The sequence below is a fragment of the Mirounga leonina genome, unplaced genomic scaffold (assembly GCF_011800145.1).
Source record: "Mirounga leonina isolate KUSES-001 unplaced genomic scaffold, KU_Mleo_1.0 Mir_115, whole genome shotgun sequence".
In the NCBI taxonomy this organism is placed as follows: domain Eukaryota; kingdom Metazoa; phylum Chordata; class Mammalia; order Carnivora; family Phocidae; genus Mirounga; species Mirounga leonina.
Genome location: NW_023270268.1, coordinates 13,228,904 through 13,253,808, shown reverse-complemented (window position 1 = coordinate 13,253,808; position 24,905 = coordinate 13,228,904). Strand labels below are relative to the sequence as shown.

The window sequence follows — 24,905 nt, the reverse complement described above, 5'->3', positions numbered from 1 at the left end:
TTTGTCATTATCTGTAATACTATTTCTTTTGCACCTAAAAAAGTGGTAGGAAAATGACAAAATGAGAACTTGCGCCAATTCTGAATACTGTTACATGCGCATCGCTTGCATTATTCCTCTACTTTTCTTTTTCTTTTTTTTTTTAGTTAGAAAAGAAATGATCGCTAACAATCTGATGATTCATTCATTCAACAAATGATTCGTTGAGAGCTTACTGTGTGATAGGTGCTAGCAATAAAATGAGAAGGAAAGAAAGACAGACACCCTCCCTGCCCTTATGGAATGCGTGTTTCAGACATGAAACTGCCATGTTAGGATCTAAGATAGAACGGCTACAGAGACAAAGTGAGGGAAGGGGGACGATACCGCACCAATACCGTGGAGGTGGGCTGGTGCTCAGGCTGAATCAGTAAGCCCAGCTCGTTTCTCTGCTGATAGGAACTGCCCCGTTGTTGGTGGAAATAGAGCGTAATAATGCACTGGCTGTGGGCTACACATCTAAAGCAGTTTCACGTGACACCTACTTTTCTCGCTGATTGCAATCTCAAGTTCACCTGCATTTTTCTTTGGTTCTCTCTAGTATATGACTGCTGCCACGCCTATGCAAGGGACCTACCTTCCCCAGTACACGCCTGTGCCTCCGACAGCTGTTTCTATTGAAGTAAGTCTGTCCCTGTCTTACAGAAAGAGGTAGGGATGGCAAATCTCAGCCGCATGCACGTGGGCCCCCATAACCCAAGCAATCTTTGTGTGTGGTTTTGTGCCGCTCTAAACTTTGCCATTGCAAGTTCACCGTATGAAGGTGCACCAACATGCCTACGTTGTGCTTTGCCCACGAAATAAACCAATTTGCTGTAGAGGTAAAAGGGGAGTATCGTTTTTATACTCAAAAGATCAGAGACCAGATCACTACCCCATTAAAGGTTAACCGCAAGTACTCATGAATAGGGCAGGAAAAAATGTTTGCAACTACTTGAATGAGTTTGCTGGTGCCTTGTTACTCAAAAGAGTGTCCCTGGGCCAGCAGCAGCATCACTGGATGCTTGTTAGAAATGCCAAGGCTGAGACACCACCCAGACTGACTGCATCGGAATTTGCATTTTAACAAGCTCCCTTGGGAATCTATGTTCACATGAGTGCACTGGTTCTCAAACTTCTCCGTATATTATTTTCTGCAATTATTTAGAGAGCTTTAAAAAATATTTATGCCTGGGTCCCATCCCCAGATTCCGATTTATTTGCACCCTCTTATGGCTGTGGATACCTCAAATGATGAAGTCATTTTGTCTTTAATGGAAACTTTGTTCCTTTCCTTCTCTCTTTCCATTGGGCTGAATCCATCCCCTGTACACGTTACTTTACTGGACAGAGCCAGCAAGCTACATAGGAAAGAAGAGAGCATAGAGCTATATAGATAGTGGTAAAACACTTAGATGTGTATATTTCTGTCTAGTCCTAGCCATCATTGTCTCTTGCCACTCCTCCCCTTCTCCTGATGGCGTTTGCCATTATGATCACAGTGCATTTCTTCCCAACAGCAGGGACTCCTCTGGAGTCCATGCTATTGCTAGTCCATGAGTTGCCTGCCAGCTAGGGTGCTGGCACCACTCCACGTAGAAGGCTACCATGACTTGCTCAATCTCTACAACTACAGAGATTGGGGAAATCTTCACAGAATAAATTGGATCTTACACAGTGTTTGTTTGGTATATGCCAGATGTTTGCTAGTACCAAGGTTTGGGAAAAACAGAAGTTTAAGAGAATACCATCATGTAATTTAGGAAGCCAAGGAGGTCCAGTTTTAAATCTTTTACGTGCTCTAGACCTGTGGGCCCCAAAGAATGTGTCAGTATTAATCAGGTTTTAACTGGCTCTTCAGAATTTCAAGACTATGTGTTTAAAATAGATGTGGGGTTTGCTTTGTTTTGTTTTGTTTGTTTGTTTGTTGCTGTATTTGACCCCATCAAAAAGCAGCTAGATCATCAGTTAATGAATCTGGACATTCTAGGCACTTTAAGCATAGATCTCTACCACATATTTGCATTCTTCTTTGTCTACACTGACATATGGATATGCTTATCTACAGAATTTGAGCATTTTGATGACTATAAAATGATGGGACACATTTGACAGTGTGACTTATTAGAAACAGCCTAATTATAAAGAAGAAGTCTATAGTTAAAAAGAAGTCTTTTGGGTTGGGGCACCTGGCTGGCTCAGTAGGTGGAGTAAGCAACTCTTGATCTCAGGGTCGTGAGTTCAGGCCCCACACTGGGCATAACGATTACAAAAAAATAAATAAATAAAAGTCTTTCACTAAGAAAAATGGAGGTACACTTTAATATATCGCTTTGAATTTGTGCGTATAAAAAAAGCACCGATCTCTTTTCTATGTAAAACACTCATTGAATATTCACCAATATCCGCACACATAAATGCTAGTGGGACTTTCAGAAAAATGAGTAATACCAAATAGTATATTAGGGAAAAAAAAGATTGAAGTAATATGGGGAGAATTTTTGGATTCTAAGGAACAGTTTAGTTAGGGATAGAGAGTTGACCAAAACGTTTGAAACCTGACACACTGTAGGTGTCCAAGGCTATGAGTAAAACCAAGAGAACATATTCAGAGAGATGCCCTCTCTAGGCCTCCCACCTGCCAGATAAAACCACCTGTGCCTTTCTCAGAAGCAAACATCTATCCCTAACGATGATCAACTCCTTGTTGGCATCCTTGTTGGCATCTGTGAGAAACGAGAGGGTGAGAGAAGTAGCAAATCAAGATTAAGGATGTCTGTTTTCTGAAACCTCGAAATGAATTCTAGTTCATGTTGTAGAAAACAAAACAAACCAAATTGCTGAAGGGAAAACCTACCTAACAGTAGCCTTTTAAAAGAATTCCAAGCTTTTATGTATTCTTTTCTTTTCTTTCCTTTCTTTTCTTTTTAGGTCCATTGTTTTGCCAAGTCAAAGAGACATGACATGACACGGTACACTACCCCAGGGAAATATTTGAATATACAAGTTTTTATAGGAATCCTGCATGAGCTTTTGATTAATAAATTATTATTTAGTGTGGCTATATGCAACCATGGTTTAAAAGTTCTAAGTTTGGTGAAAATGGTTTTCTGACCATTTGACTACAGTAGAGGTTTCTGAAGACAAGGCCTCTTGGTGACACATTGAAGTGAATTCCTCAGCCTTTATCCAGATGTGCTCTGTGGTTTTCCCTGGGGTACTTCCTGTAGCTTCATTTGGCCGAGTGCAAGTCTATTCAAGCCAAGTAGAAGAGGGATATTCCCTATAGTCCAGCTGGAAGAAGACCCTTTGCTAAAGCCAGTAAGGCTTTTGTGTTCTTATTTGCCTCCTTAGGGTGTTGTTGCTGATACCTCTCCCCAGACAGTGGCACCTTCATCCCAGGACACCAGTGGTCAGCAGCAACAGATAGCAGTGGACACATCCAACGAACATGCACCTGCATATTCTTACCAACAGTCTAAGTAAGTTTGGGCTACGCTAAGCTCTTTTCCTCAAGATCGACCATCTTGTCACCATACTCTCATGTTGTATCTGTTAGCGTTTGCTGCAGTACAGACCGTCCCAAACTTAGTGACAAGCATTTTGTTTAGTTCATGGGTCTATTTATTTAGTTCGTGGGCCGGCAACTTAAGCTGACCTCAGGTGGATGGTTCTTCTGGTCTTGACTATAATTGCTCAAGCACCTGGGGACAGCTGATGGTCATTTTTGCGGCTCTGCTTCTGGGTGTTAGTTGTCTGTTGGTTGAATATGATGGAAGCAATTGGATTATGTGTTTCTGATCCTGCATCATCTTATTCACATGGAAGTCCCAGAATTCAGAGAACAGCAAGAGAGGGAGCCCAAATGAAGCACTTTTCAATCCATTTGGACACATTTACTACTGCCCCATAGGCCAAAGCAAGTCATATGGCCAAGCCCAGAGTTAATGTAAAATTTCACTTAAGCCTTAAATACAGAAAGGGGCATTAAAAAAAAAACAAAACAAAAAAAAAAAACTACTATACATATTTTTGGAAAAAACTCCAATATTTCCACTTGAAACTGGATAGTAAGCCTGCATGAATTCTTAAATGAAGACAGTATCACTCCCTTTGCAGGGATACCTTGAACACCCAGTAAAGTAGTTCATGAAAAAGGGTGCTATAAAATCTAAAACGATGTGGAGTCTTATTTAGGAATTAAATGACAAAGAGACAATCATGTATCAGAATTAACTCTTGCAAATCTTTAAATCACTTATAAAGTACTGTTGGCTTTGTGTTGAGTAATTATGTAGACTAAAATTTGGGAGGTTTTGAAGCCAAAGTAATTAACAAAAATTCAGTCTATATACAGATGTCTTGTCCTGCAAACTATTCTAATCTGTAGGTAGCAATCAAAGCCCCAGTGAATAGAGAATTCCCGAGAGATCCATCCTGTCTGCAGAGTGTTGCTCCCATTTCTTAATCATTCCTCTTTAACCTCAATACATATTTAGAGATTTGTTTGTTGCTGAAAGATTAATCATGGTAATGGAGTCTCCTCTAAGTAGCTTAGCTTCTAAAGGTAGTCTTCCAAATTAAATGTGCTGACCACATGACTTAACCTTTATTACTATTATTATTATTACTTTCACATAACAGCTTTCAGGAAAGATCCATAAAATAAAGCATTTTGTGTTTTTGGTTTTGTTTCTTGTTTGTATTTTTAATTCACCTATAGCCTATGTGAATCACTTTTACACACATGGAACAATATGGTAGTCTCTGGTACTCTGTTCCCAGCATACTGGAATTTTTTCAGTCTGTTCAGAGGGTAATGTGTGAGAAAGGAGCAGAGACTGGCTGTGGGAAGCACGGTGAGAGACACTGGTGGGAAATGAGAGCTGCTGTATTTGCCAGAACCACTTGGTGAGTAGGTGAAGCTGGCTTTTGCTGTTTCAGAGCATAACAAGGAAGTGAGTGATCCTAGACCCTTCTTGCTAATAGTTCAATGCTGTCTGGATAAATAAAAGAGATGCTTTCATCCCCCTAGTCAACAATTATTGATACAGTGCCTACTATGTGACCCCCAGAATTCCAGATGCCAGGAAAAGAACAATGAAGGAGGCAGGCGCCTTTCCTACTCTCTTGGAGTTTACTTCCTGCTAGGAGTAGACTCACAGTCAGTGGACCAATCAGCAAACAATCAAAAAAACAAAACAAAATAAAGCAAAACAGAATTGCAAAGCCAAAGCCAATATGTAAAAAAGATTCTTGTGATAGAAAATGACAGCATAAATACCTAAGATTTGGTATCAGGCAAGGCCTCTCACAGAGGCCTGGATCTGAAAGATAATTACAAGCTAATCTTGGAGAGATTTGGAGAAAAAAACATTCTAGGCAGAAAAAACAGGAAGACCAAAGGTCTAGAATGGGGACCTGTGGCTAGAGTGTGGTGAAAGAGTGGGGCCGGGGGAGGGGGGGGGTGTAGGAGACAGAGTCAAACAGGCAGTTTTTATAGAGCCTTTGGTCCTTGAATAATTGGCTTTGTATACAGAAATCGTTCTCAGTTTTATTTGAAGAGAGCCACTAAAGCTCTGGAAGACGTTAAGGGAAGGTATGCCAGCAACTGAGTTATATTTCAAGGACTCCACTCACCAGTGGAGTCTGGGTGTGGAAGGATGTGTTTCAATAATGGCTTTCAGGATACGAACGTCCCCCTTCTTGCGACTATCTGTAACATCCTCTTTTCCCTGCCTGATTCAATCAGCTTCAGCTGCCCCCACTTAGAGCCCACAATGGGATGCTCTCTTCTTTCTCAGGTTGTCCCTACCTTTCACGACCATTGTATGATGTGGTGGGAAAGGGGATGTCCTGCCTGACCTGGAGAGGACATGTCTGCCTCTCCCAGATTCCAGTGAGAGTCTCCCTACCCACCTCCACACTTAAGAGTATCCAGCATCAGGTCAGTTTCTCTGCAGGGAGACAGGATCCCTGCCCTCCAGAGTTTACAATCTAGTACGGGATTTGGACATACACATAGACATGATGTGTCTACTGCAAGGGAGAAAATGAACAGGGCTTTTTAGAGAATACTATAGTAATAGGAGAATGCATTTCATTTTTCTCGACTGGGTCAGCTTTGGCAGAGGTTGTGGCAACTGGAACTGGCTCTTACACAGAGTCAAGGAGTGTTCCAGGGGGAGGAACAGCTTGGCCAAAGACCAGGGGTGGGAAAGCTCAGACTGCTTCTCTAAGAAGGGGATTCAGAATAGCACAATAGTGTAAAAAAAGCAGGTTGGACCCAGATTCTAATATCAGATGTCATACTGAGGTGCTTGAACAGCATTTCCTTTGTCCTACAAATGCTCCTCCAGCTGAGGTAAACAGTGGATTTGGAAGCAATGGAAACAGTCCAATGATTGCAAGAATTCAGACAATAGGGAACAAAGGTCTGAAGTGAGATGGTGGCAAGTGCAATGGGGTGGAGGGTGGGGGGTAAGGGCAGGAGGGGTAGACTGAAGTAAGAGGAGAAAGGAAAACCGGGCTTTACAATTCCAAACAAAACCCTGGAGTTATTGATGCTACTAACAGGGACAGATAAGATAAAAACCAGGGAGGGCCTGATCTGTAGAGAAAGATAAGGGATTTAATTATCCTTATAATAAGTCAATTCAAAGAAGCATTATTCCTTGAACTATCCTAGGAAGTCTGAGACTGACCACAGAAAGCTTTAAGTGTTTAAACATTTTAAAACTACCCCCCCCACCCCACCACCGTGGTCACATGGTTACATGCCTTGAACCTCAGATTCCTATGGCTGATAACTCGGGCCTTTCCACAGATGATAGGGTATCAAAGAAGGAAACCCTCCCCGTGTGTCCCCACAGTGGTAAGCATTATGGCGAGGGATTTCCTCATTGGGAGGAATTTTCCTTTGCACTTATTCAGGAATGTATGTTACAGGATGTTCCACAGGGTGAGTTTGTGGCAACATGCCAGGGATGAAAGCACGCTAGAACGTGGGACATTTCAAACGTGTGCCGTATGAACACTGCTTACACGGCCTCGTGTACATTTCTTCAAATCTGGAGAAAATTGTTAACAGGTCCTGTTTATATTCTCAACTTACTCTCTCTGACATGCTCCCTAAGTGCCGGGAGCTTTTTTGACTTGAAAAGAGAACAATAATATATTGCATGAAAACAAAAATAGTATTCTAGGTCAAATACAGTGATGGATAACAATCTATTCTGAAATTTTCTAAAAGGAAGAAATGAATGTGGCTCTCTCCAAGGTTTTATCAGTTTCAGCCAAGGGCAGCTGATCTGTGTCATGGTAAGGCATGAGAGTCTACACAACCATTTAGGAAGACACTGGGAATTGAGCTAAGTGTGTGGGTCATGTAGACACCTGGGTTCTTATATAACCATCCCTGGGAAAAGTTTGAGGGATGCAAGAGTTCCCACAGAGACATTTATCAGGGAAGCATTCATAAGAAAGCAGGCACAAATAAATTAATAAATTGTTTTGAGATCAAGCCATAAGCAGTATCCCTAAAGTTATAAGGCTACAAATGTCTGTACATTCTAACTGTATCTTTCACCTACAGTGGAGAGGGTCTCTAAAATATTTTAGCCTATCCAAGTGATCTTGAATACTCCAAATTTCACAAATGGCAGCTGATGTCCAGCATCATTATGCTAATTAACATGCCACCACTTTCTTTAGGCAACCCATTTCTGACGATCATTATGCTAATTGAGATATGGACAATTTAAAGTACTTGTGCAAACCTCTGGCCTTTCTCATTAAATGGTAGCTGACCTCCTGTGGGGTGTGAAATTTGGACGAGGGTAGCTGAGTGCCCTGGAAAAGGAGCTTAACACATCACACATAGATTTAGCACCATAATGTCTATACTAAAGATGTTTTGAAGAAAATCACAGACATCACAACAGAAGGTTGCAGGATCAAAGTTTGAGAAGTAGAAATGATGTGCATATATGAATAGAAAGGTTATATTTGGGATCTGTAGCAGCAAATATTTTACTATTCCAAATGCCACTTTCCAAGCTCAAAAACAGGTCTTCACATTTTGTATTCATGATTTTTTTTTTTCCTTGTTAAAAGAGGCTATTCATGCAAAAGGGAATTTGGGGGCTCTTACCTGCAAAGGCAGATATGATACCTGTAGTTTGTTTTGGAAGTTCTGTGGAGATTCCCGTTCCTGCCCAAGTTAGCAGTTTTAATTTGTGCTATTTAAGAAATCTTAAAAATCTTAAAAATGACAAGGGCTTGAAAAGTACAAGTCTGCAAGCGAAGTTAAATTCTCATTGCCACCTACTAGTTGTCACTCAGCCCTTCGGAGCCTCCTTTTCCTCTTCTTTAGAGCAAGAGATTAGATCAGTGTTCTCCCAAGAGTGTAAATTAGGTTTTAGTGCTGAGGGAGGATTTACCACCATTCCCTGGAGTTGGGGTGGGGTGGGGGGGTCCCAAGGAGTTTAGGCAAACACCCTCTGACCTGAGTGAAATGCTTTCTTAATTGCAGTTCTCTCTCTTCAAAGCTATTAAAATGCTAATGGCCGGACCTCCTAGAGAGCCAGATAAATCAAACATTTCACTTCCTGAAAGATTAGCGCGTAGGCTGGACTTCCTACTTGGGAGTTCTGAGAGTTTTTTCAAACATATTAAATTACTAAAGAACTATAACAAAATGTTCACTGTCAACAGGATAATTATTTTGATACTAATTGAAAAGATTACGTTCTTTAAATAAGTTTGTTTTTATATTGATACCCTTCTTGGTTGGTGCCCTTCCTATATATTTAGTTTACCTATGGGTAGTGCAAGAGTGGGAGCATAATGTGCAGTTTCCCCCAAACTCTGGACCACAGAATCCCTCTTTCCACACAGCATCACATGAAGCTAATCTTTCAGGAATGACACTGGGGGATATTGCAGGCTTAGATGATCCCAAAGCTGTCTTTCCACTTCTAAAAGTCTGGAATTCTAAGCCTGTGGTTTGCTACTTCCTAATCTATACGCTCTGCTTTCTTTGGGGGCCAAAGGGGAGGGCAATACATAAGCATTATGTAAATGTGCACTTTCACATCTCATCTAGGACAGAGAAAGTGGATAGGAGTGAATTCAGTTCTATCAAATAGCAACACATTGTCCCTTCCAACTTCAGCTAGCAACCAAGAAAATGCAAAGGACAGCCATTCATTGCTCCCCACTTGTTATGTAACAATGAGACCACTTGATGGGAGAGGGCCATTGGAAACATTTGGTAAGGTTAGAGCTTTAAAGTAGCTGTAGCCTAGCTCATAAATATGGATGCTTCAAGACCAGTGCACGTGACATACCTGAGCAGTGTGGGTGTGTATGTCAGGGTAGCCCATTGACTAAGACACTGTTCATGGAACAGCTGTTCCAGAGATTCACGGTGTATTAGGCATTTTCTGTTAAATGAATAACAAGACCAGGTGGAAGATGGGAGTGGGAGCAAACAACAGACAAAAAACAAAAACACACAACCAAACAAAGAGAAAAGTTTTATTCCCACAACAAGGCCGATTTTTAAGAAATGAATGGAGTAAGTCTGTACTTTGCAAAGGAATAGAGATCACATATATACCATGGTTCCCATGACTACTACTAATAAAGCTTCCCTAATTGTTGCTGATGGTATGAAATTTTTAATTGCATTTCTTCTTAAAAGAAGCCCCACTTTTTCACATAACACACACAAATTATGTATTCCTAGAAACTTAAACCATTGGTTAAAAATGGAAATATCAACTATCAACTAGTTGCTTTTCTTACGTGATTCTAAGAACAAGTTTATCAGGCTTCTAAGAGACGTAGCGAATTTGTATGAGTGCTCTGTGCAAAGTAGGAAAAACAATCTGGATCATCCCAGCCTACCTGTCATGTACCTTAAAACATCCTTAAGGGCATTTTGTGAATTTGAGTAAAGCCCACTTGCTCAGAGCAAATGCAGCCCTGCACCAGAGGACACAGTTTGGGGATCAGACTTTGGGTGGGAATTTAGCCCCCGTAAACTCTCTCAGTCATGCATCTTGTGCAGTGAACAACCCGTACAACCTCAGCAACCCTGAGTCCTCTTTAGTAAATTAAACAACTGGGCGTCAGAAGAACCTGCAAAGCACTGAGAGAAGTGAGCTTCATCTATATTGACCTATAGGGGCACCTGGGTGGCTCAGTTGGTTAAGCGTCTGCCTTCGGCTCAGGTCATGATCCCAGGGTCCTGGGGTTGAGTCCTGGGTCCTGCTCCTTGCTCAGTGGGGAGCCTGCTTATCCCTCTGCCTGCTGCTCCCCCTGCTTCTCAAATAAATAAAATCTTTAAAAATAAATAAATTGACCTGTAGATAGTTTCAAAAATCAGTTTTTATAGCACATCCCTGAAATTATTTAACAAAATTCTAGTCTGTGGATGGAAGAGCTAAGCGTGGAAGTCAACCCACTAGAAGCTCAGTCCAGCAGTTGTAGATGGGGCAGAAGGAGAAAACATTATTTGGGCTAGGCTAGGCCAAGTGGCATAAGTAAAAATGTCATTTGTCTAGTGAAACACCTGTTACAAGCATACCGTCTGCCAGATTCCTGGAGAGTAAAAAGTAGTAGAATATAGTGCCTGTTCTCAAGAATTAAAAATCTTGATGAGATGGGTGAATAAGGAAGAAGAGGGGATGAGGGAAAGTTAACAAAACCCATTCCCTCTTAACTGTCTTACTACTTTATTGGGCCAAATAAGGCTTATGTGATTATACTTGGTGAATACCACAGGGTAACACACAACCATTGCTATATCTTGGGTACATAGTAGGGATGGGCGCATTTGTTGACTGAATTAGTGATGAATCCCACAGGAGTTTTGAAAGAACAGAATTACTCAAAGAATTTCTGGGGGTACCTAAAACATAAGCCAGACATTGAAAAATAGGTTCCGTGCACATAGGGAGTATTACTTGTCTGGGTATTTTTGTCATATTTACTACTTTAAATTGAAAGATATTCTTGATCTATTAGCCTTGATATTTAATGTGAACAAACGCTCTGGCTCAAATATGCTGTAGTATTTATTACTTTAGACCAAAAAATATTCTTGTTCTATTAGCCTTGATACTTAATGTGAACAAACTCTCTGGCTCAAATATATAATTGTATGAAAGTGGCAGGATTTAAAACTTGTACAATTTTCTAGATATTGAAAGAGCTTGGTATCTTTTAAAGAGACCTCACTGGAAAAGAGCACATGAGGTGATTTCAAAGTTGCTTTGATGTAATGACCGCTCATACTCAATTGTTTCCACAGACCATAAACAAGACTGAAGAATGTCCGTCTGAAACTTTGCCTTGAACGAAGAAACTTCATTGAACAGGAAGTTGGCTTCCAGTTTGCACAGGCGTCGATGGAATGCTTTTTTTTTTTTTAATTTTCTACTATACCCAGTGAAAACAAAGTGTTTTTATGTGCTGTGCAAATGGTTCCTTCATGTGGTCTGACAGTTTACTTTCGCCATCGTTTTTTTTAAAGAAAAAAAATCCCAGAAGAGGAAACAAACAAACAAAAACCAACAACAAAACAAAACACAGAAGGTTGACATTATATTTGGAAGAACATTTGATTTCAGAATTTACCAGAAGATGTAGACAGATTTTTTTTTTTTTAACAGAAAATCAGATGTCAAGAGGTGGGCAAAGCAGAAATGGAAACAAATTGTCTTCCTCAGTAATTAAGCTACTCTTTCTTTTCCCCCTTTTGTTTAAATCTAGTGGGTTATTTTTATTTTATTTTTTTCTTAGAAATATTTAGGTAAGGTTTATCTTGAATCTTAATTGCCTTAATTTTAAGGACGTCAAAGGCTCTCGAGGCAAGCTGTCAACGTCTTGTTAAAAAAAATTCAAGAAAGAATTGAAATATTGTGCCGGCTTTAACTGGTACAGAAGTTTAAGACTATGAGTTTTTAGGGTGAAAAAAAAACTGTACAGTTTAAAAGAAAATGTTTTTTCTTCATTTGAAGAAAATTTGTTGATAAAAGAAACCATGGCAACTGCAAGAATTGGGAAAATGCTGGGACTTTTCATGAACTTTGTCTTAAGTGTTGAATCATTCTAGAAGGCTAAAACATTTTAAGGTAAAGTTATTAATGTTGGTTTAAAAACAACTGCATTAGAAATAATGCGTGTTTGGGGGCAGAATGCAGATTTTTTTTATTTACAAAGCGTGATCGCTAGCAAAAGCATTAGTGCTTTTTATCTGCAGTCTTTTTTATGAGCTTTACAAAGTTTTTAGTCAGCTTTGCTTGTCACATTGCAAAACCTAGCTTAAGAGCATTAAAAAAAAAACTTAAGTAGATAGGAGCTTATGGTCAAAAAGTGCAAAAAAACAAAACAAAACAAAAAAACAAAAAAAGCAATAGATAGAGAAATTGTTGACAATTTCTGTAGTCTTTCCTAGTTGTGATCAAATTCAGCCTATGGATGGCCTATTTTATACCAAAGATGAAGTGGCACCCTATTGCAGTCCAGAAGATAGAGGTTGTTTTCCTTTTCTTCTCTTTTCTTTTTAAGAATTTTATTTGACCTACATGGCCGGACCAGTTCTTACTTTGTTGTTTGTTTAAACTACCTTCCACTGGTGTTTTATATACTGCAAAACAGATCAAAACAAAAGGTGTTTTTTTTTGTTTTTGTTTCTGTTTCTGTTTTTGTTTTTTTGTTAATGTGCATTTGTTGATACTAGTAGAAGCTTGCACCTGCTGTGTTCAGCAGTTTCAGCAGGAAGAGTTCTGGATACTAACTGACAGAGCCGAACGGCTTTATATTCATTCCGTGAGCTTTTCTGGTTCCTTACTAGCTCTCTTGAATAGTGACACCTGTATTGATGGCCACCAATAAGTTGAGACACTTGTTTAACAGGTTGAAATTCTTTTCTGTGAACTTTGAACTAAAGGTCCTTCCCGAACTGGTCTGAAAGGTCACTTGTCAAAAAAAGGCTTAGATATTCTGTTAAGTGATGAGTGGTCTCCTGAAAAGGTCTCATTGTATTTGTAACAATAGTCTTCCTTCTCAAGTCCAACGCCTCTAGGTTTTGTCTTCTCACCTCAGTCTTTGTTCATCTGCCATGAACAGCCACCTTGATTCTGCAAGTAGGGAGGAGATATCTCCCTTTTGCCTCCTGTCATCGTATTCTCATACCCTGGTGTTGTCAGAAGAAGGACAAAAATAGACCTTTTTGTTTCAGTTTAACTCTGAGACAAGTAGGACCAATCAGATTGAGGATTCTGTTAGTGGAAGTTAGGTAAGCTTTTAAAATGCTAGTTGACAATCAAGAAATTGTATGATTTATATCGATAAGAACCAAAAGAATTAGGTTTGCTCAATCTTTAAAGCCAAAGGAGATATATTTGCATTGAGAATGATGCAAAACTTTGTCTAAAATGAATTAGGTTGACTTAACAAACATGTCTGCATATTTGACTCATGGAATCCATGTTCAACCTGTATAGTTTTACCTGAAATTAAGACCGATGGAACTTTGTTAGTTGAATTATGCACAGAGTTGCTTTCTGAAGGGATCGTTGGAATTAGATAGGTGAAAGTTTTCTCACAAACTAAGTCGGGGGAACCTGTCTTAGTCCAGAAGGAAGAGGGAAATGCGTTAAGTGCACTGTAAAAAAAAAAAAAAAAAAAAAATGGTAGGCTTTTAAAAACTAAAAAAACTTAAAAGGCAAATCATAATCCCATTAGGTCAGTATCAGTAATGAGTTTGGCTGTTCTGAAATTGTCAATATTCAACTCTCTGTGACCTGTTAACAGAAATGAGCCCAGTTCTCTTATTTGAAACCCCATGAACTGGAAGCTCAAGTCTAGAAAGTGGCTCCCTATCTTTGCAGCCAAGTCAGAGGCACAAATGGATCCAAGAAAATGTAGCATGTGCTGCTACAGAGAAATTCCATCTGGTGACACCCATCCTTAATGGTTTTCCATGCTCTAGAGAGAATCCTAGATGTGTACTATCTTCTGTTCTGTCCTTCAAGCTTCTCATGTTTTTCAAGGGTGGCACTTAAGTTTTATCTTTGAGAAGCGGGCCCCTGAGTTTCAGGGGGTTTAAGGAACATGTATAGGAACTGTGCTTTTCGTTTCTCTTTTTCAGTCTCTGAACTCTTTGTATAAATAAGGATTATCCTGGGCATAATTCATTTGAATATGAAACCAACATGCTTTCTTTTGTTTCTGTAAAAAAAAAAACACAAAAAAAAACCTTAATGTGATACAAAGAAAGTCTCATTTACGCAATCAACAATGAGGCTAAGAGGTAGCTACCATGTGGCTGATGAATGTGCCTAGGTAACTTCCTGTTTCTATTCAAAACTACTGCTTTATTTATACATTCAGAAACATTTTTTTCAACTATGAAATTTCAATGATCTCAATTTTTTTAAGCCACTTCAGGCACAGGGAAATTACCTGTCATTTTATGTGTCCATGTGTGTTTTGTGTTTGGATTTTTTATATCATGCCATTCTAGAAAATATCTTATTTCCAACCAAAAAGAAAAAAAAAAGAAGGAAAAATGACACATGTTCAAATTTGCATCTGTCATCTTACCTAATGATTGTTTTTAAGAATCAAGTCTGGGGGAATAAACAAAAAGCATCAACAGGTAAGCAGCATTACATTGTATGAGAATAAAACAAACCAAAATGTGTTCAGTATACACAGACATCAGAATCCTGATTTAATCAGCAACTAATATTATGGTGATTCTAATCCTATTTAGGGCTCTTTTTTTTTTTTTTTTTAAGTATTCTGGCTCAGATTTCCAAACATTTATTCAGATATTTCCATTTTTTTCCTTTTGACTTTAATTGCCAAGGCTTCTAAACATCAGGAAACAAACCAAAGCCACAATCCAAATGGGATAAAAGTTATCTTATCCAAACTCTAGTTACATGGTCAGTGGAGGAGTGGGTTTTCTTTTGATAATGATAAGGTTTTGTCAGGGAAGACAAATTATGCATAGTGACTCAATGTATGGCCATGTGTTCTGAAGATGTCCTGGCCCCTAGGTAAGCTAAAGGTAATGCTAGCAAGTGCTGGTGACTGTTTGTCCTTGAAGACTGGCACACCTTGATTTTTGCAAGTGACATAAAATTCTTAAAAACGAATCAACAACAAAAAATCCTCTACCTGACTTCGGTTTGGCTGTTTCCTTGATAAATTTCAATCATTCAGATGTTGTCTCCATGCTTCACTTGAATCAATTCTTCCTGTGACTTTAACAAATCTGCCACATTTGATAGCATATAAGACTCACTTCCACACATTCTAGTGAAAAACTACATGGTATTAAAAGCACTCATGTTAGAGACAGAAGGCTGAGAGCAGAAAAAGCCTGGATGGAGCAGAAGGTCATTGTCCCTGCAGAATACATCGACCCCTTGCAAAACTGTGTGAAAATCATTCAATTCATGTGTGACAAGAAAAGAATAGCTTTTTTTCCCTAAAAAAAAATTATTTGAATATTTGCGATGTCTAATATATATACCTAGGTATCTTTTATGGTGGCCTGAAATCCCAATTAATGAAGAGTGAGATTTGATTTGAGTAGCACTTTTGCAGTCTTCTTCATGATTCCGAAGTTTCAATGGACTGTCTAGACAGATTATAATGTTAGTAGGGAACTAAAAATACATTTGACAACTCAGTCTCATTCTTAATTTGCACGCACGAACCACTGCAGATGAGCTGATAAGCAGGGAGAAATTCTTAAGTGGGATTCAGTGATTTATGTTTTTAGATGATATAAAAACAAATGAAGGGGAATATTTATGTATGTGTATAAACAACGTTGAGCACATTTGAGGAATCATACTTCATAACAAAGTTTAAACATGTCATAGAGACTTGATCTACGTTATCTTGTCCACAGTAGGGAGTGAAGGAGGAGATTTTGGTTTTGTGTGTTATTGTGCCTGGCATCCTTCAAAATTTTGAGCTCACTGAGACTGACAGCATCGCACTCCAATCTGAGGGACTGACAGAATTTAAACAGGCTCATTGATTCTGTATACTACCCCCTTCCTGTGACAGAGTGATAATGGGATTTCATTAATGAATCAATTTGTTACAAATGACATCCACCGTGGCATTGAAAGACAGTTGAGTCTAACTCAAATTTAACATTTCTTACCCAATATTCTTAAATATGAAATCGGTCCCTTAATCTGAGTGTTCTTGGTCATGCCTGTCCTTTGTGGACTGCACAGAATTCAGGAAAATACAAAGCTAAATATAAGATCCCTGAGTGGCCCCAAAGATCTTTTCTCATCTGGGGCAGGGAAGCTCACCCCAGATTGGTGGTTTCTTTCTCTTTTGTTTTATACCCTAATACGTATGCTCCCTGTCACATGAAAAAAGGATGGATAGCTTCTCAATACTCATTTCTTTGTATTTCTGAAAGGGAAAATAATATTTTAAGAAACGCTTCTTCCGCTCAGGAAGATTTAAAGCTGGAGCAGAGGTGAGATCAAGCTTGGAGTCTGAGGGAAGAACCTCTGGGCCACGGAGTCACACTTTTCTTCCATTTTATTCACTCCAGTTAGTAACTTCCCCAATGACTGAGTCTTGCAGAAATACAATCACTCTCAATTTTTGAAGGGCTAACTATTTACTTGGTAGATTTGTTTTGTCTTCTTTTTTCAACTGTTAGGTCTTCTGCTCTATTTCCTTTTATTAGCATTTCACCGTGAGGGTGGAAAAGAAACATTTGGAAATCAAATTCAAATCAGTCTGTTTCTTTAAGTCTCGATTTACCGAAGGAATTTAAAATCATTAGTAAAATAGTCAGTGCATTATATACCACGGATTTTTACTATCCATAATGTCCCTTTCCCATCCACCGCAAATAATTGAGAGTTGGCTGTATTCTTGCAAATACAAAGGGAAAAAAAATTGTAGCAAAGTATTTGGCTTCCCTCAAAAGAAAGCTGTTTTGGTTTCGTTCACTATTGAAATTTTAACCAGAAGAAAAGGTCAACTCAAAATTGAGTTATGAGAATATAATAACATCTCTTGGTTAAATATACACTCTTATCCCTATCTTAAATCTTTGGCAAAAAAAAAAAAAATGCATTGTTTTGTTATTTATTTATTTTTTTTACTTTGCATCACAGTAATAAGGGTGAATGACCTTGATACTCCAGTGGATTTTTTCTGATCATTTCAAATTTAAGTAGTGTCCAAAGTGTAACTTTAGTGTTATGCTTTGTATTTTAAACCCTCTGGTCTTAGATTCTTAAGAAAGATGCTCTGTCCTCCTCCCCAAAATAATGTCATTTCCTCATATATGAAAAAATGTGTTATTTCATACTTTTCAGGAACTATAAAAACTATTTCAAAGAGACATTTGAAAAAGTTTTCTCCATTCTGGAAATTAATGCTTCTATTTATTTAAAAAGAAGAGGAATATAATTGGAATCTTAATTTTCAAAGAATAAATGTAAAAGTGTACTTGCTATGAAATTCCAGTTTCTTTAAATTTAAAAAAAAAATGGGACACAGCTTCTTTTAAAACCCTTGTTTTAGGCCATATTTGACTTCATGGAACTTCTGAAACATCATCCAAATTTGAACTTTATTTAAGAGCATTTTGTACTGCTGTCTCTGTCATGGAAAGTTCTGTAGCTCTATGGTGTTTCCGGTTTTATTTTTAATTTTTCATCTGTACCACAGTCAAATTAGCTACCATTTCCCCTGTTCCTTGGGCTTTCTGTAGATCAGTGGATGTTAGGTTTAAACTTCTGTTTTCTTTGATGAAGCTTTCAATAAAAAATGAAAATAAAAGCAATCAAGTAGGCTGTTGTGTTTTTCTTCACTGCTCCAGAGATGGGTTGAGGGAGGGACCGATGGGAGGGAGCAGTCTCTGTATTTAATTGGGTATACTGCTGGCTTCCTTCAGGATGCTTCAAAATAGAAGAAGAAGGAGAAGAAGAAGAAAGAAAAAGAAGAAGAAGGAAGAAGAAGGAGGAGGAGGAGAAGAAGAGGAAGAAGAAGCAGCAGCCACAGCATACCATCCCTGGTAACAAAAACTAGGAGAGGAAGGAGCATTCTATTCATGCAAGGGGCTGAGAAAACCCCTAATTAGGGACTCTTGTAGGGAGAGACCCTGTAGGTCTTCCTAACCTCACACATGCTTCCTACTCTTTATGCTTCAGAGATAGTCCAATTCCTATCTCCGAACATGCTTAACATCTACCAACTACTTCGCATATCTTTTGCAAAGACCAGGAGATAGAGTTATACGTAAAAAATTTCTTTTGATGCCTTGACCCTGTAAGGATTAAAACGCAGGTCAACCAAAATCAGAAGTGTTCATTCCTCAAGCTATGGAGGACTGTGGTAAGCAAAGAACAGAAACTATATTTCTCTGGTGCAGGATCATCTAAACTAACTGGGAGCTCCTATCCGAGGGCCACAAATATTCTGTGCTACAATACATATTTGCTATTGTTAGTCAATATTTAATTCTATAGACGACAAGAAAACAAAGGAGATAAATGAAATTCATACAATGTGTTAAACATAGCAAAGAAAGTAAACTTTAGGACATAAACTAAGTAGAGCATGTGAGGCTGAACAAAAATAGAAATGGAAAGATGAAGAAAACACTATATTTATGATGCACTAAGTATACATGAAGCACCATGCATTCATGATATGCTAAATATACATAAGAAATATGAGGCACTCAATATGTTTGAGGTCTTAATTTGGTCACCCTTTGGCACCCATAGCAACTTATCAGGCTAATCAGTGAATTTCAATTACCTGCCCTTGCTTCTCTCAGAAGGAACGTGTTTCACTAGCTCCTTCCTTTGTGGCCTGTCTTGCTCACATTTCAGATCTGATCTCTGTATCACACAATCAGTGGAGAAGGATGCTATATATGAACATTGCAGAGCTTTTAGCTGTGTGGTCCTTCTATTCCTCTTGAACACTACCCTGAATGAGTTAACCTACCCCATGGCTTTCACCTTCTTTCTTGCTATGGGTTTTTAATAGATTAATAAGTCCTTGCTTTCGGCATCTTTATTTGACCTGTGAACCCTTCTGTTCCATGACCTGTAGTATAACTTGCATGATAACGTCCATGAAGGCTACTATTGTATCAACATCATTTCCCATGTGACATCTTCATGCTTTATACTATAAGCACCCGAGAGAGGATATAGAAAAAGCTAACCAACTAGTGTCAGGCTCTGAGAACGTATTGTATATATCCCTTTTCCCCATATGAGTAGCAGTTCATGTTGTACTTCTAGGCAGAAGAAGCTGGAAGAGAAACCTAGAAAAATAGAATTATTGGGGAGTATAAGAAAATAAGAATGGAGTGAAGACCTTGAAATTAATTTTACTCAAGTTCCATCAGAGTTCTTTTTAGAGCAATGGTTCTTTTTTGCTGTTTGATTGTTTTTCAGGTATTACAGACTTTAAGAAGATAATACCAGCACTACTACCCATATGCACAAAATTTTCACTTCAAATTGCAGGACACTTTGGGAACTTCCTGAAACATATCCATAGGCTTTTGCTGAAGAATCCCTAGTTTCAAGGCATAAAAAGAGAAAAAAGACCAGAGAGTGAAGAAACAAGCTACATTTATAATGGTGTCCCTTGTATATCAAATATCCATGATTTCTTGACCTCATATCTATGTATTTTTTACTGTTTCATAATTTATTCTGAAAAGTGAGTGCTTCTTCAACTCTCAACAGTCCCAGTAAAATTCACAATTGATAATGCTTTTATTTTAAAGGGATACTGAAAAAAGTAACCCTTTCTGTTGCTTTCCAAAGTTAGTAAAGTGAAAAGTAATATAGCTCAAACATAATCTCAGAAGATTTGGTTATTTTTCGAATTCTGGTAAATGAGTGTCATTTACAATAATGATGAAAAAGTCTCCCATGTGTCAAAGGTTGTCTTTTCATTTAAATACTGAACAACAGAGGGAGTAGCCTACTGTCAGGAGCTTTCTCCTGCCCTTAGGAGTTGCAGGCTACTATCCTGATAAAGTGGTCACCAGGTGGTGCTGGGGAATCAGTCTCCAGTGGATTCCAAGCCCACATCCCAGATTCTTCATTCCTAATCAGAACCCGTGATACGAGGTATGGCTCTAAGAGCCAAGAGTCGCCATCACTGAGCCTTCACTATGTGCCAGGAACTGTGCCAGGCACGCCCCATACTTGAGGCCATACAACACTCACATGATTGCTCTGAGGTAGTTGTTACCACTACCTCCATTTTCGAGATGAGGGTTGGAAAGTTAGAGACTTAACCATGGACCTACATCCAGGAAGCGCTAGAGTGTTCTTTTAAAAACAGATTCAGGGTCGCCTGGGTGGTTCAGCCAGTTGAAACGGGGACTCTTGATTTCGGCTCAAGTCGTGATTTCACAGTTGTGGGATCAAGCCCTGCATCAGGCTCTGCCCTCAGCACAGAGTCTGCTTGAGATCTCTCTACCTCTCTCTCTGCCCACCCCACCGCTCATGCACTCTCTAAAAATAAATAAATAAATAATAAATTAAAAAAGAGATCCAAAATCTCAAGCCCCGAGTTCTAAGATTTCGTCTTCTGCAATGACTTTGGAAAATGCCAATGTGGGAGATAATTTTGTTTTCAATTTTTTTTTTCAAATGTTTATCTCACTTGGCCTGAGATTTTTTTTCGGTTCTGTAGAGGGCATTCAATGTTTGTTCTAATCACTTTGGTCACAGAAACCTAACACAATTCACATTTTCCATCCCAGAAATAACTTGCTGTTTCAATCATCTCTGTGATTTGTTCTGGAAAGAAAGGATGTATCTACAAAATAGATAGGCATAACTTTTCATTTACTCATTCATTTAACAGTGCCTGGCACACGAACATTCCATAAATATTTTAATGATAAATAGAGTAGACATGGCTCTTGTCTATGGGGATGTCATATTTTAGTAGGCTCTGGTTTATGACAACATTTTAGCATGAAATAAGATCAGGGAACTTTGTGAGCAATGTGTTTAACCTTCCCATGGCTTGATGCAAAATAGATGGAAAACTTCCTAATCTGAATGCAGTCATGTCTTCTCCCATCCACACGTGTGGTGAGTCTTCCAACTCCCTTGCTGTTGCCTCTCCCCTGATTTGGCCCTTCAGCAAAGTGGCTGGACATTTCACTGTTGCCCTTTCCAAAATCATCTGGGCCATTTAACACTTGACGTCAAGGAGAGTGGAATCTGCCATCCTGAGCTGTTCGTAACTTTAGTAGTGTTGAAGGATTTCATTTCCTTTGGTGCCCGTGGTTCTTGGTCATGCTGCTTGGAAGAATAAAGAGGTAGACCAGAGGAAGAGTGGTGGGCAGCAAAGCAAAAGCAAAGTTTTTTGAGCAATAGTACAAAGCTCTGAACAAACAAGGAGGGGACCCATAGAGTTGCAACAGGGAGGGGACCCGAGAGAGTTGCCACCGGAGTTTCTAAGTCTAAGGGTTTTTATGGGTTTGCTGGTGGGCTGTTTTAATCTGATTAACCCTCCCTGAGCCTGTCATCCAATCAGGTTTTTGTCATCTACCTACCACGTGGGAAAGGGTGGAGGGCTCCTTCCAGAGTGGTGTAAAATTCTTTTAAGGGTGGTTTCCTCTTAGGGTGGGGGTCCCTTGTTCCTGCCTGCCTTTCTTCCAACTATCCTTCATTAGGAGCATCTCTTATTTATTACCACTGATCTTTTCACAACCAAGCAGGAATGTGCAGGTGCTGTCACAGTTTAAACATGAAGGAACTGGGGCTTTGAAAATTTATAAGACTTGGCCATGTTTTCATGATGCAGATGGGATCCAAGCTCAGAATCTGCTAAATACAAAGCCAAAGATCTGCCTTTTATGTAGTGCTGGATCCACTGTTGTGACTTGAAAGGATACATTATTGATCCAAAATAATTTTTCTATTATCTGACCTTTGACCGATATAATTTTCTTCTTATAGGTAGATCACAAAATACTGGAGAAAGTGCTGGACAAGCAGTGAAAAGATCTTGGATCCTAACTTCAGGCATACTCTTTGCTAAATATGTTTTCCCCTCTCTAAAATTCAACTTCTTTATCTATCAAAATGCATACCTTTTCTCTGGGTTTTGTGTTTGCTTGTTTTTTAACAGCAACAAAAGAATGATTTATTTGCAGCACAGCCCAGTCTCCATCACTTCGCAATAGGACAGGAGTAGAGAAGAGTCATCCTGCAAGTGTCATTCAGTCCAAGGTAGAGCTCCATGCCTCCGAAGACAACGGACCCATTACCCTCAGAGACCCATGCCTAGAGCCAAGCTGAACACACAAACAGGCCAGCCACAGGAAGCTTCAAGCTTCCCATCTGCAGCCTTCTACCCTCTCCACCCTCAGTCAGGCACCGCCCAGCCTCTGGGCCATCGGGGAGCTTTCCGTTAAAATGGGTTTATGTGTCACATAAGAGATTACTCTGTGGAATCTGTTGTTCTGTAGAAGGTTTAAAATGACTCCCCCCACCCACACACGTAAGCCTGATCAGCAGTGACCACCCTTCCTCTATTCACCAGAGATGCTGCCCTTTGAAAAGATTGCCACCTCAGCTCCATACTCATTTCTCTGTTGGCCTCACTGAAATCTCCTGTCTTTACCTAAGATAGGAAGGAATCCAGGTACTTTCTTTCCCAGGTTCAGAGGCTGAGAGGAAGAGCCCTCATGGCTTAGAAAAAAAAAAAAAAAATTCATTCCTTCGTTCCCCTCAAGAGATTTTTGTGGAGATCTTTGCTAAAAAGTGTTCTGGTCCATTCCCAAAAAGTTAGTTTAGTTTTGGAGGACAAACAAGCACAGAGGCAGGCAGCCTTTCCGATTAGGTACTAGGTTTGAGGATACGGGATGCAAGGAAGAGGAGTATAAAATCCCAAGTTGATTTCTTCATCAGCTCTTCTAGAAAAACTCAGAGGATGGACACTAAGAAGATCCCACCTTCCCCAAGCCTTGGGGACAATTCCTAAAGTTCCGCTATCATGGACTGGTCATTTTTGACAAAGTCACAGTGAAAGAGACAAGAATATAGAAAGGCATCTCTAAAGGAACATTTTTTAAAGGATTTATTTATTATTTTGAGAGAGAGAGAGCACAAGCAGAAGGGGCAGAAGAAGAAGGAGAAAGAATCTCAAGCAGACTCCATGCTGAACATAGACCCCAATGCTAGGCTTGATCTCACGACCCTGAGATTACAACCTGAGCTGAAACTAAGAGTTGGTTGCTTAACCAACCGCCACCCTGGCACCGCTTTAAAGGAACTTCTCACTCAGGCATCAGGGGCTCTGAGTAGGGTCCAAAGGTACTGATGTTTGGTATCAGAACTGTTTTTTTGTTTTGTTTTGTTTTTTAAGTGTTCTTTTTAAAATTTTATTATGTTATGTTAGTCACCATACAATACATCATTGGTTTTTGATGTGGTGATCCACGATCCATTGTTTTCGTATAACACCCAGTGCTCCATGCAGTACATGCCCTCCTTAATACCCATCACCGGGCTAACCAATCCCCCCTTCCCCCTCCCCTCTAAAACCCTGTTTGTTTCTCAGAGTCCATAGTCTCTCATGGTTCATCTCTCCCTCCAATTCCCCCCCCCCATTTTTCCCTTCCTTCTCCTAATGTCCTCCATGCTATTCCTTATGTTCCACAAATAAGTGAAACCATATGATAATTGACTTTCTCTGCTTGACTTATTTCACTTAGCATAATCTCCTCCAGCCCCATCCATGTTGATGTAAAAGTTGGGTATTCATCCTTTCTGATGGCTGAGTAATATTCCATTGTATATATGGACCACATCTTCTTTATCCATTCATCTGTTGAAGGGCATCTTGGCTCTTTCCACAGTTTGGCTATTGCAGATATTGCTGCTATGAACATTGGGGTACATATGGCCCTTCTTTTCACTACATCTGTGTCTTTGGGGTAAATACCCAGGAGTGCAATTGCTGGGTCATAGGGTAGCTCTATTTTTAAATTTTTGAGGAACCTCCACACTGTTTTCCAAAGTGGCTGCACCAACTTGCATTCCCACCAACAGTGTAAGAGGGTTCACCTTTCTCCACAACCTCTCCAACATTTGTTGTTTCTTTCCCTGTCCATTTTTGTCATTGTAATTGGTGTAAGGTGGTATCTCAATGTGGTTTTGATTTGGATTTCCCTGATGGCTAATGATGATGAACATTTTTTCATGTGTCTGTTAGCCATTTGTATGTCTTCTTCAGAGAAGTGTCTGTTCATATCTTCTGCCCACTTTTTGACTTGATTATTTGTTTTTTGGGTGTTGAGTTTGAGAAGTTCTTTATAGATCTTGGATTCCAGCCCTTTATCTGTAGTATCATTTGCAAATATCTTCTCCCATTCTGTGGGTTGCCTCTTTGTTTTGTTGACTGTTTCCTTTGCTGTGCAGAAGCTTTTTATCTTGATGAAGTCCCAGAAGTTCACTTTTGCTTTTGTTTCACTAGCTTTTGGAGATGTATCTTGAAAGAAGTTGCTGTGGGTGATGTCAAAGAGGTTACTGCCTATGTTCTCCTCTAGGATTTTGATGGATTCCTGTCTCACATTGAGGTCTTTCATCCACTTTGAGTTTGTCTTTTTGAATGGTGTTAGAGAATGTTCGCGTTTCATTCTTCCACATGTGGCTGTCCAATTTTCCCAGCACCATTTATTGAAGAGAATTTTTTCCATTGCATGTTTTTTCCTGCTTTGTCAAAGATTATTTGACCATAGAGTTGAGGGTCCATATCTGGGTTCTCTATTCTGTTCCATTGGTCTATATGTCTGTTTTTGTGCCAGTACCATG

The 24,905-nt window shown here is 39.3% G+C and overlaps 1 protein-coding gene across 13 annotated transcripts in view; it reads left to right on the top strand.

Moving 5' to 3' along the window:
- The window catches only part of RBMS3 (RNA binding motif single stranded interacting protein 3), a 739,797-nt gene extending 721,919 nt beyond the window's left edge, over window positions 1–17,878 (top strand). For 6 of the 13 annotated variants that reach the window (XM_034993359.1, XM_034993350.1, XM_034993370.1 and 3 more), the window contains 3 exons: window positions 581–661; window positions 3,373–3,500; window positions 11,339–17,878. In XM_034993359.1, coding sequence (XP_034849250.1) covers window positions 581–661; window positions 3,373–3,500; window positions 11,339–11,345 — 216 coding nt within the window. In that variant the 3' untranslated portion in view covers window positions 11,346–17,878. Of the gene's footprint in view, window positions 1–580; window positions 662–3,372; window positions 3,505–11,338 lie in introns of those variants that run through there. The other 7 variants (XM_034993384.1, XM_034993376.1, XM_034993404.1 and 4 more) reach the window with 2 other exon arrangements.
- Window positions 17,879–24,905: the final 7,027 nt, after the last annotated feature.